Source organism: Oncorhynchus masou, chromosome 18, assembly GCF_036934945.1.
Source record: "Oncorhynchus masou masou isolate Uvic2021 chromosome 18, UVic_Omas_1.1, whole genome shotgun sequence".
NCBI lineage: Eukaryota > Metazoa > Chordata > Actinopteri > Salmoniformes > Salmonidae > Oncorhynchus > Oncorhynchus masou.
The window spans coordinates 36,176,948-36,189,026 of NC_088229.1; the positions used below are offsets into that span (position 1 = coordinate 36,176,948).

Below are 12,079 nucleotides of genomic sequence, written 5' to 3' on the forward strand. Positions count from 1 at the left end.
AGGTGGTTTGTTAGATGGTGCATGCAACCCCAACAGGTGAAAGGTTTGATTCACACAAGGGCCACATACATGCACTAAATATACCATTTGTTCTTGGTAAGTTAAATGACTGTAGGCCATCGTACTATAAAAAAAGACTAGGAGGGTTTCCTAACCTAGGGCCTGGAGTAATTGCTGTTTTCCTGAACAGGTCACATGGTCAGGGAAACTGCTGGCTTAGATGGTACTATATTATAATATAGTACAGTATACAGACATAGTATACTTAAGCAATAAGGCACGAGGGGGTGTGATAATATGGCCAATATATCACAGCTATGGGCTGTTATTTTGCACAACGTAACACAGAGTGCCTGGATACAGCCCTTAGCCGTGGTATATTGGCCATATACCACAAATCCTAGAGGTGCCTTATTGCTATTATAATATGACCAACGTAAATAGAACAGTACAAATAAATGTTTTGTCATACCCGTGGTACATGGTCTGATATACCACAGCTGTCAGCCAATCAGCAATCAGGGCTCAAACCACCCAGTTTATAATAGAGTACAGTCTGGTACTCACCGCAGGGTCCTCGGTGCTGGATGTGAATCTCCTTCTGCAGGGCGCAGCCCATGGCCTTCATCTCACACTGGCTGCCGTAGCTGTGGCCGTCACTGCCGCACACCAGGTCGGGCATCTGGGGGCAGGCGCCATGGCACTCGCACACGGGCTCGTTGTTCTTCACCACGCACGCGGCCCCAAACTCGCAGGCCTTCCCCAGGCACGGGCTGGGAGTGTGTAGATCTGAGACAATAGACAAGGGTTAGTGTTGAAGGGGGATGAGGGAGAGGTGGGGAAGGAGAAGTATTGAGGGTTTGGGTATTGAGGGTTGGGGGCATAGAGGCAGGGAAGGGTGGGGAACTCGGGATAGGTTAAAAGAGAGTAGAGGTTGATCAGGATCAGAAGGATTTCAAAAAGGGGGTTGCCTGGTCAACGTGGGTGCACTATGGTCAAGTCTAAAACATGTATCTGACTCTAATCCATAGTACTTCCTGTATCAATTAACTCCCTCCTGGTAATCTATTTTTGTTGTTGGTAATCTCATTGGCCATAAGTGTCTGACCCCTCTGTATGAGCCAATCAGCGGAGTCTGCTCCTCTGTATGACCCAATCAGCAGTGTCTGACCTCATGTTTCAGAGACCCACACCCCAAGTTCTATGAGTAGAAACCTTGACCTTGTGTCAATCAATTGGAAACTGGGGATGAACGGTAGAGGATAACATATTTTTCTATTTATAGGTAAGTAAACAGGTGCTGATTAATTGATGTTTCCCAGCATGCCGTTCATCAAACGCAGCCATTTGCATCTCACGAGAGCCTCAGAGAGAGAGAGAGAGAGAGAGAGAGAGAGAGAGAGATGATGAAGAGAGCTCTCGCTATGTGGATAGAGAAGAGAGAGGAAGGGAAGACTAGAAACAGAGGAAAAGAGAAAGAGCAGCGTCGGCTTAATAACACACAAAGCCCAGCTCCTGGGCAGTGGGAGAACATCAGAGAAGTGTCTGCATGCTGCTTTGTTCTCCAGCCGCCCCACTACACTGTAACTTCATTCAATTGGGGGCCTTGTTAGAGAAGTGGGTCAGAAATGAGAAAGAAACGCGCAAAGACGACAATGTGATCCACGGAATTATATTGTTTCATCATCATGGCATTTATTTTCCTTCAGTCCCCCCGATCAATCCTTCATCAGTATTGTCGCCAAGGTTAGGAGTATGTTAGCCGTATTGTAAGGGGGTGGATTGATTTGGGGATGGGGTGGGTGGGTGGGTGGAACAGATTGACAGTTGAATCCCCAAGGCCTCGGAAGACTGTAGCATACAGTACATCCTCTCAAGCCAAGCGGGCAGGAGAATTATGCAGGGGGCGGGGAAGCCGTGCGAAGGAAGCTCATTGGCATGCCTGGAGCGTGGGGGTATAGTGCCGTGGTGCTAAACGTGGCGTGTCTGCCGTTTGGGAGATAGATTCAAATGCAAGTGAATGTGAGGATGCATTTTATCCCTGGCTTCCCAGCGAGAGAGATTGTCGATGGGGAAAAGATCGGAGCGGAACTCGGGTATGTCACGGGTGGTAGATGGTGTGGGAATAGGGTTACAATGCTGAACCCAGGCTACCCCCCTCCTACAACCCCTCCTGTGTCTCCTCCTCTCCCCATGGCAACCAAGGGTGCAGTCATTACTCTGATTATTATGGGATTAGACTAGAATCACGCCGGGCGCTCCGTTTAAGAAGCTGCCGCCGTTTAGTTTCTGAAAGCACGGGTGCGTTTAATACTGTTGAAATCCCCCCTTGAGCCTCATCTCAGCTCTGGGTAAAATCATCAACATATAGCAGAAGGTAATTTCCCACTGTGGGTGAGGAGGGGAACAGATAGGAGTGATAGGAGCGAAGTCATCTCAGAACCCTGGAAGAGGCTTGATGTAGCAGTTCGATAGTTAGCGTCTAAAATCACAGGACTGTGGTGGGAAAAAAATTCATAAGTGTCAAGATGGATGTTGCATGCATTCCGGCGCCCTACGGCGTCTGTGTTAGGGGGTAGTAGTTAGGCTGTAGTGTAGAGGGTCAGCAATCAGCAAGGAACACTTAAAAGGTTATTTTATGCGTATTATTAAATGGTTATTATGTGCCGTCGCCATTGCGATAGTGTCTCGCCACAGGATGATTTGGCGTTATAAAAAGCCTCACCTGTGTTCTACACCTCTTTACATCAAGAGAGCAGCAGAAAAAAACAAGGGGATAAGGCCCTAGCCGATACGAGTGTGGAGGAGGAGCCATCGCCAGGCTACATCTAGTGCCCGTTGGCGACCGTAATTGAACACATCTTTACGGATCCTGAATAAGGATGAGCAAGGAGACAAGGATCTCACTTTTTCTAATGGGAACGTTGCGGATTAAGTAGTGGAACACTGCTATTGATTTCTGTGTTGTGGGGAAGGCGGCAGTTTGAAAGAGCTCCGAATTGGCATGTAAATATGTATGTGGTGGAACTGTGCCTAATTCAGCCGGGCTTCAAAAAACGCTATTCTGCCTGATCTTTTTTCTACACTGTGTGTGTGTGTGTGTCTCTATGTGTGTAGCGCTGCATACAGAGGGCGATCAGCACACACACACTCGTGGCCTTGAGAACGGTTCACAACCCATTTCCGAAGGCCCAGCTCCCTAAAATGCAACTGCAGCCGCCGATAACCTTCAGTCCCTTGTTTTCTTTGTTTCTACCCCCAAAAATAAGGAATAAGAAATAATCCCAAACATTCTCATTCCCCCACTTCTTCTGGAGGCAATGTTTTTCTCTCTGATTTATTCAATCAAAAAAGAGAAGGGGGGGTGGCGAAACTCCCCAAATTCTCTGTGAAATAATCTTAGCATGGAGAAAGAGAATGAGCATTCGATGAGAGACTTTGAGAAACCTCCAGCAGCCCTTATACCCGACTTTGGTAATTGAGAAGGCTTGCATATTCTCTCAGTCTGAAAAAAAATCTCAGGGAACTAAAAGCGTATTTTCTCCCTCAAAGGCAGTGAGGGAGTCTTTGAAACAGCAGCCTATCATCCCAGAGGCCTGGGTAGAGATGGTAGCAGTGGCTGTGCTGTTCAAGGACTGGAGCTGCCACGACAGACAGAAAGACAGAAGGACAGACAGACAGACAGACAGACAGACAGACAGACAGACAGACATATGCCTCAGTAGAGGGACAGATACTAGGTTCCAGGCTGCAGCAGTCAGACTCATACACACACACAACAAATGACCCCTCTGTTTATCAGACGAAAGAGACAATGGTGACTCACTGTTTGTGTGTGTGTGTGTGGGATCCAGAGTGCCGCAAGCGTCATCAAAGACGTGAGAGACAGAAAAAGGTGTGTTGGCTAGGGATGTGTGAGCGAGGAGATGAATAACTCTCCTCTGTTCAATAATTCTTCTTCTAGCTGCAGTCAAGAAACTGTTTAGGAGTAGACATCTCATACCAGTCCCTAGAGGCTTCTCTAAGAAAGGACAGTGTTTCTGTCCCAGACATGGCAACTTGGGAGTCTGAATGCTGCCACCTCTTTCTGCCCTTCTCCCACCAGCCTAGGACAGGCTCTCCTTCCTTCCTTCCTTCCTTCCTTCCTTCCTTCCTTCCTTCCTTCCTTCCTTCCTTCCTTCCTTCCTCCCACCGCTCCCCTACTTTCCTTTTGTTTTTAATTAGTCTGATATTTTATAGTGGCGAGCTCCAAGCTTAAAGGGCAATTCCACCACTTTTCAACCTATTTTGTATTATCTCTAGCACAATACCAGTGTCAACATACTGTACGCTTAGTGTAAAAAACATTAGGTTCACCTTGCTAATATTGTGTCGCAAACCCTTTTGCCCTCAGAACAGCCTCAATTTGTCGGGGCATGGACTCTACAAAGTGTTGAAAGCGTTCCACAGGGATGTTGACCATATTGCTTCCCACAGTTGTGTCAAGTTGGCTGGATGTCCTTTGGGTGGTGAACCATTCTTGATACACACGGAAAACTGTTGAGTGTGAAGAACCCAGCAGCGTTGCAGTTCTTGACACTCAACCCGGTGCGCCTGGCACCTACTACCATACTCCGTTCAAAGGCACTTACAGTAAATATTGTGTCACCTTCCGAATGGCACACGTACACAATCCATGTCTCAATTGTCTCAATGCTTAAAAATCCTTATTTGACCTGTCTTCTTCCCTTCATCTACACTGATTGAAGTGGATTTAACATGTGACATCAATAAGGGATCATAGCCTTCACCTGGATTCACCTGGTCAGTCTGTGTCATGGAAAGAGCAGGAGTTCAGAATGTTTTGTACACTCATGGCATGTGAAAAAAGCACATTTCTAAGTTTTGTGGAAAGAAATATAAAGTTAAAACATCAGCAAAAGTTACAACATTTTAAAAACAGTGATTTTCAAACACTATGATATCCGCAGTGACATGGGGAGCAAGAAAATACCCTCCTTTGGGCTAGAAACCTGTTGAAGGTTTTGAAAATCATCGTCTTTTACTTTTCAACCTACCCTGTGATGTCACAGAGACACCTTTTTTTTAAAGACTTTTCTTCTTACCGTTTTGACCGCAGATCATAGTAATGCCCTGCTTTCACATACTGTATGTAGACACTGGTTGGTGCTGGGAGATGACGAATGAGGTTGAAAAGTGGCAGAAATGCCCAGGGACCAGGGAGATTAGAAGTCCCTGTCAGATGAAGTGGGCTGCTGGGGTGATACAATGCTAAGAGAACCATAACCGCCACAGGCCCACCCACTGATAAAACATTCTGCCAAAGTTCTGCTACCTGTCTCCCCCACCAAGAGGCGGAACGACCCTCACTGACAAACGTTCCGCTACCCGTCTTCCCCTCCCAAGAGAGACGTTGCCTCTTCCCTGTCTTTCACTAAACTGCTACATTAGTCAAGTTTTAGAGGCCTTATCTGACAAGCAAATAGGGGATTTCTCAGAGTTGACCTGAGTATTACCTCAGTCAAAGCCTTGTTGAGCTGAACACACTCGGCAGGCGGTCTGTATATAAGCCTGGAGAGATGGAGTGTCATATTCCTAGCCTTGTTTGCGTGGGTAATGTTTGTGGTTTAAGCTTGTACATATGGATGTAAATGCAGGGAGATTATTTTATGCGGTAGAGCTTCTCCCTACTCATGCATATGTAGATTGGAATCTTCCCTGCTCCAATTCTGGATTACTCCCAATGTCACTATAAGAATCTAAGAAAACCCATCCCTGCGCTCTAGGTAGCCAATTCGGTGAGGGAGAAGTGGCTGCCGGCACCGCCCACTCTGTAGAAACAGCCAATGGGAAGCAGAGACAGTGGCACATGCCGCGGTGCGCCCTAACCCAGTTTTGACGGTAATGCAGTGGGAGTACCTGCAGCCCTCTATGTCTCACTAGCAGTGAAAACTTTTATGGAACATATTAAAATAGGTGCCAAGAACGGGAGAGAAAAGTCTCAATATTAGCATATGGTAAAACGAAGGCCCGCGAGCAATGTTTCCCTGCTTCGGAGCACTTATCACAGAGTAATGGCTGCAAGGGGACAGTCCTCCACTTGACATTTAAAACCCCAAACACCAAATCTGATGGATTTCTCTTCTATCAGACGACACAGGGAACACAGATGAAGTGAAATACAGCAAACAGAGGGAGAGAGGGGGTGGGGGGCAGAGAAAGACAACAGCGAGGTAACAAAGACAAAGATGAGCTCCTCCATCTCATGACATGTGTATACTTACAGAGAACAGAGGAGAGAAGAGGGGGAGGAGAGGAAAATTAAAGGCAGGCCACCAAACAGCAGATGGGCATCATTGGCATGGTGGGCCTGGTCCGGGTACACTGACCAGCAGCACACAACACATACACTGTAGGAAAGGAAGAGAGGGAGGAAGCAAGGAGGGGTGGAACAGATGGGGTAAGGGTTGGTTCGCCATAGGAAGAACCTGCTGTACCCATAAGGCCTGGTGACTGCAGCGACTCTGCCACCACCGACTCCCACTGACACACACACAATCACACACCAACACCACACACAATCGGTATGGGCTATAATCCTTAACACCACCAACCTACAGTGCCTTCAGAAGGTCTTCACACCCCTTGAATTTTTCCACATTTTTGTTGTGTTACAGCCTGAATTGAAAATGTATTAAATGTAGATTTTATGTCACTGGCCTCCACACAATACCCAATGCTTCTCTACATTCTTTACAAATTCATTAAAAATGAAAAGCAGAAATGTCTTGAGTCAATAAGTATTCAGCTCCTTTGTTATGGCAAGCCTACATAACTTTAGGAGTAAACATTTGCTGAACAACTCACAAAATAAGTTGCTACCTTTGAATGACTACCTCATCTCTGTACCACACACAATTATCTGTACGGTCCCTCAGTGAATTTAAAACAGATTCAACCACCAACACCACGGATGTTTTTCAATGCCTCACAAAGAAGGGCACCTATTGGTAGATGGGTAAAAAATAAAAAATAAACATACATTTAATATTCATTTGAGCATTGGGAAGTTATTAATTACACTTTGGATGATGATCAATGCACCCAGTCACTAAAAAGATAGACGTCCTTCCTAATTCAGTTGCCGGAGAGGCAGGAAACCGCTCAGGGATTTGAACATGAGGCCAATTGTGACGAATACAGAGTTTAATGGCTGTAAAACTGAGGATGGATCAACAACATTGTGGTTACTCCACAATACTGACTTAATTGACAGAGTGAAAAGAAGGAAGACTACAGAATACAAATATTCCAAAACATACATCCTGTTTGCAACAAGGCACTAAGGTAATACTGCAAACAATGTGGCAAAGCAATTCACTTTTTGTCCTGAATACAAAGTGTTATGTTTGGGGCAAATAAAATGAGTACCACTCTTCATATTTTCATCATGTTATGGGTATGCTTGTAATTGTTAAGGACTTGGGAGTTTTTCGGGATAAAAAAGAACATGGAATAGAGCTAAGCACAGGCAAAATCATAGAGGAAAACCTGGTTCAGTCTACTTTACACCAGACACTGGGAGATGAATTCACCTTTCAGCAGCACAATAACCTAAAACACAAGGCCACTGGAGTTTCTTACCAAGAAGACAATAAATGTTCCTGAGTGGACGAGTTACAGTTTTGACTTAAATCTGCTTGAAAATCTATGGAAAGTCTTGAAAATGATTTCCTAGTCAACAAATAATTTGACAGAACTTGAATCATTTTGAAAAGAATAATGGGCATAATGCACACTCCAGGTGTTTAAAGCTCTTAGAAAATTACCCAGAAAGATTCAAACATGTATTGACTCAGGGGTTTGATTACTTATCTAATCAAGATATATTAGTGTTTAATTTTAATGAATAAAAATACAAAAAGTTAGCTTTTTTTTTGCCACTTTGACATCAGAGTATTTTGTGCGGACCGTTGACAAAACATGACAATTAAATCCATTTTAATCTGACTTTGTAACACAACAAAATGTAGAAAAAGTCAAGGGGCATGAATACATTCTGAATGCACTGTAAGCTCCCAGAGCAAATCCATTAATTAGATTCATTACCAAACATCACTGGAGGTCCTCTCTGGGTTCAATGGGTACTCAACCTATTATTGTTTATGAGTATAATCAAAGCCAGTGACTTGTGTCGTCGCACAGCAGCAGAGATGCTAATCAAATAAACATGCAAATTATAAATATTCACCGGAGAGACTTGTCACCTAAGGCGCACGTTTCAGTTTTTTTCACCCCAATTTCTCCTCTTCTGCAGAGGCTCTTTGTCAATGACAATGTCTCTCCGGCTGAGTGATTTTCTGTTAACCTCCAGGGGAAAACTGCGTGTGTGAACGTGTGCACGCACACACACACATATGCACACACACATATGCACACACACACACACACACATATGCACACACACATATGCACACACACACACACACACACATGCACACACACCTATGCACACACACACAAACACAGACACACACAAACAATCTTGCACCGCTCTTAAATGGCATTCATACCATTTATCTAACTATCTAACTAAGTACTTCACTGTGTGTGTGTGTGTGTGTGTGTGTGTGTGTGTGTGTGTGTGTGTGTGTGTGTGTGTGTGTGTGTGTGTGTGTGTGTGTGTGTCTGCCGGCCTGTCTGTCTGTGAACCTCTGTACCATTTTATATGTCCATGTCTCACAGGAGTGAAAGCTTCCTTCCAGCTCTCAGGGTCAAACGAGAGGCATCTTAAACCACTTTGACTTCGTTTTTCAGCTGAGCATCCTAGTAATGCTAAGAATTGGCCTCTCGCAATCCACCACTATTCCTTTTTAGCCCCTTATATAGTGACCATCTCATGAGAAACTGACCTTGAACACATTCCTGTGGAACTCAATATAAGACCATATAGGTTATTAATCAAATAGGGCAGCATTGTCTTTCTCAGCATGGCCGACACTGGTGTCTGTATGATTAGGCTAGTCTGTGTCCCCCCCATAGGGGACAAGTGGCCCTTTAGGGACATAGAGAGTGAAACGGAGGACGACAGTCACATTAGGGGGTTGTCACCACACTCACCGCAGGTGACTGAGATTTACAGGCTCATATCTGGAGATTTTCAGCCCTCCTGATGGCTTGTGGCATGATTGATCTATAAACTAGCACTGTGTCTCAACAAATGTGTGTGTGTGTGTGTGTGTGTGTGTGTGTGTGCGTGTGTGCGTGTGTGTGTGTGTGCGTGTGTGTGTGCGCATCTGGGGGGTGGTGGGGGTAGTGACAGCCATGACACCCCATCATCCCAGTCTTTCGCTCCCTATCCACCTCTTGGTTGAAGCTCTAAGAGCCATCGGGAAGTGACAAAAGGCTGGCTGATGCCAGGCGGCACATGATGAAGGGCTGAACCACTTAAGCTTATGAGGGTGCATGGAGAAGACTCTGCACACAGCAGGAATGCCAGGACAGCAGCTGGATAGGAGGACTATAGAATGGTACAAGACAGCAGGGTCCCTCCCATTTTTAGTAGTTTGAAGGGTGTGTGTATGTGTGTGGGTTTGTGTATGTGTGGGTGGGTGGGCGGGCGGGTGGGTGTGTGCGTACCTCTGCTTTTGGTCACTCTAAAATGCTGGTGTATTTGGGATGTGCCATTGCAGTGAGCAAGGAAGGCCCAGTTAGCGTGACACAACCACGTTCTTTGATTAGTGTTGTTGTTAGGAAGAAAGTACAGTGAGAAAACAATGGCTGCCACTGTCACAGTGGTGAAAGAGTGTCGCAGGGTGCACGACCGTAACTGTAACTTGTGCTCTGCTCGTGCTATTGACCACGTTGTGACAAAGAGGCCATCTAAACACACAGACACACACACCGTCACATACAAGCAGCTCTGGCACACACAACCAAACCAAAATGCACACAAGCTTGCACACACACAACCAAATATACACACACCTGCACATACACCCAAAGCCTCACTCGACCACGTACACGCACCTGCCAGTGGACCTTGTCAGGGCAGTGACTCCTTAAGACTAGCGGAAAAGAGACTAGCAGTGCTGGGGTCTCTATCTAATCCACACAGAGCAAGAACGACTTGCGAATTAGGAGAAGAGGAGAAGTAAGAGAGGGTCGGAAGGAGAGATAGAGAGACGTGAGAGGAGAAGACGAAGAAACACAGTAATTAAGCATCAAACTGTGTGCAGATGTCCAAAGGTAGGAACACAGTCGCGTCGTCCCCCACACTAAACCAACAGCCTCGGTGGGCACCTTGCTCCTCTCCTTTTGATGTTTAATTAAATAGTCGAGCGAGCTGTTTGGCTAAATATGCAAATGTCAATAGAAACACATTAAAAAACACTGTAACTTGCCACCGGCTAAAACCCGCCGAAAAGGACTGTGACAGTTTACTTTGTCGAAAATAATGAAAAACAAAAGAAAAAACACATAAGCACCCGGACATTTCGCTTGTTAATTTATGCGTGGCAAAAAGACGGGGGAAGAGACTAGAAAACAATGCTAATGAGTTGCACCGTGATACTGTGGAGCGATGCTTCTGACGTCACCTAGCGGAGACGAATACAACTTAGTATTCAGATAAGCAACCCGAGTGAGACGAGATAGAGAAGAACCAGAGGAACGTTGCTACAGAACGCCTGTAGCTTAGCTTGTCTGTCGAGGACAGCCTCTCTTCATCGGGGGTAGGCTATCTATACTCCGCAACGGCCATTGCGTGCGCAGGATTGTACTCCGGCCAAACAGGAACACACCGGAACTCTACAAAATTGACTAATCGTAGTCTTCGATCGATGCTTTGATGTGCTGAATCATATGCGTTACTGCTTTGCGGGAGCAAAAACATGCACCCACACCGGATGGCCTTGGCTGGGGTATGTTTGCCCACTGCTGCTCTAACTCTAAACGTTTTAGTTTTTGCCCTGGCGCTAAACACCTGATTCCACTAATCAAAGGTTTGATGAAGAGTTGATTCGTGGGACCAGGTGTGTAATGCTAGGGAGAAAACAATAACTGGTCCCTTGGACCAGGATTAAGAAACACTGCCTTAGAGTATATAAGGTTGAGAGACCTAGTCAGTAGACACTGGGCATGGCACGACGAATGTCAGTGCCCAGGTGGCAAGGGAGGGGTGGCGCATTGGGCAGGGGTTATGAGTGTCCACATGCAGTCTGCCATGCTGGGGTAGAAGGGTACCAATATATATTTAGGGTTGAGGGATAAGGGGGTTGGGCAATGGGAAAGGGGTTGACACCAGACAAGACAAAACACAGCGCTGGGAAGAAGAGCCCCCAAACCTCACGGACGGATGCTTTCTTCCCCCCGCAAACACAGCAGGGCTGCATGGAGAGTGCACAGAGGAGGAGAGACAAGAGCAACAGCTTGGAGTGTTGGGAGAGAACATACTACTCCGTTTCAGAGAGATACTGTAGCTAGTTCGAGAGAGAGAGAGAGAGAGAGGAGATAAAAAGAAAGAGAGAGTGAAAGAGACAGGGGAGGAAGACAAGACAACCATCCCACCACCCCCATGTTTAGTCCAATTGGAAGAGTCTGACCCCTCCCAACTGTCCACCAGAGGGGTCAAAGGTTGTGCTGCAGCGAGTGCTGTGTCCCGAACAGCGGCAGACGTCACACGGACAAAGACAGACAGACTGAGACGCACTGAAACAGAAAGAATACCTGTTTAAAAAGGAAGCCACAGAGACAAAAAAGAGACAGACAGAGACAAAGACAGGCGAGCGACAAAACGTTGTGTGTGTTATGTATAGAGAGAGAGAGAGAGAGAGAGAGAGAGTAGACCCATTGAAGTGGAAGACTGGCACTACCAGAGGGTAGGAGGACATGAATGAAACATGAAGGCCGTTGTGTTTCATGTGCCACATGTGATGGCGGAGCGTGACGGGGATGAGGTGGATGGGGGTGAAGGGAAAAGTGGTGGTCACGGTAAATTCCTGTCTGTTAGCTTTTTCCCCTCCCATCACAGATTACTGACAAGTCAAGAGACAGACAGATAACCAACACACACACAGTA

At 46.1% G+C, this 12,079-nt stretch overlaps 1 protein-coding gene across 2 annotated transcripts in view; it reads right to left on the bottom strand.

The window, feature by feature from the left end:
- The window catches only part of LOC135504500 (agrin-like), a 280,244-nt gene that overhangs the window by 70,970 nt on the left and 197,195 nt on the right, over positions 1–12,079 (bottom strand). For both annotated transcript variants that reach the window (XM_064923146.1, XM_064923147.1), the window contains one exon: positions 568–789. In XM_064923146.1, coding sequence (XP_064779218.1) covers positions 568–789 — 222 coding nt within the window. The remainder of the gene's footprint in view (positions 1–567; positions 790–12,079) is intronic.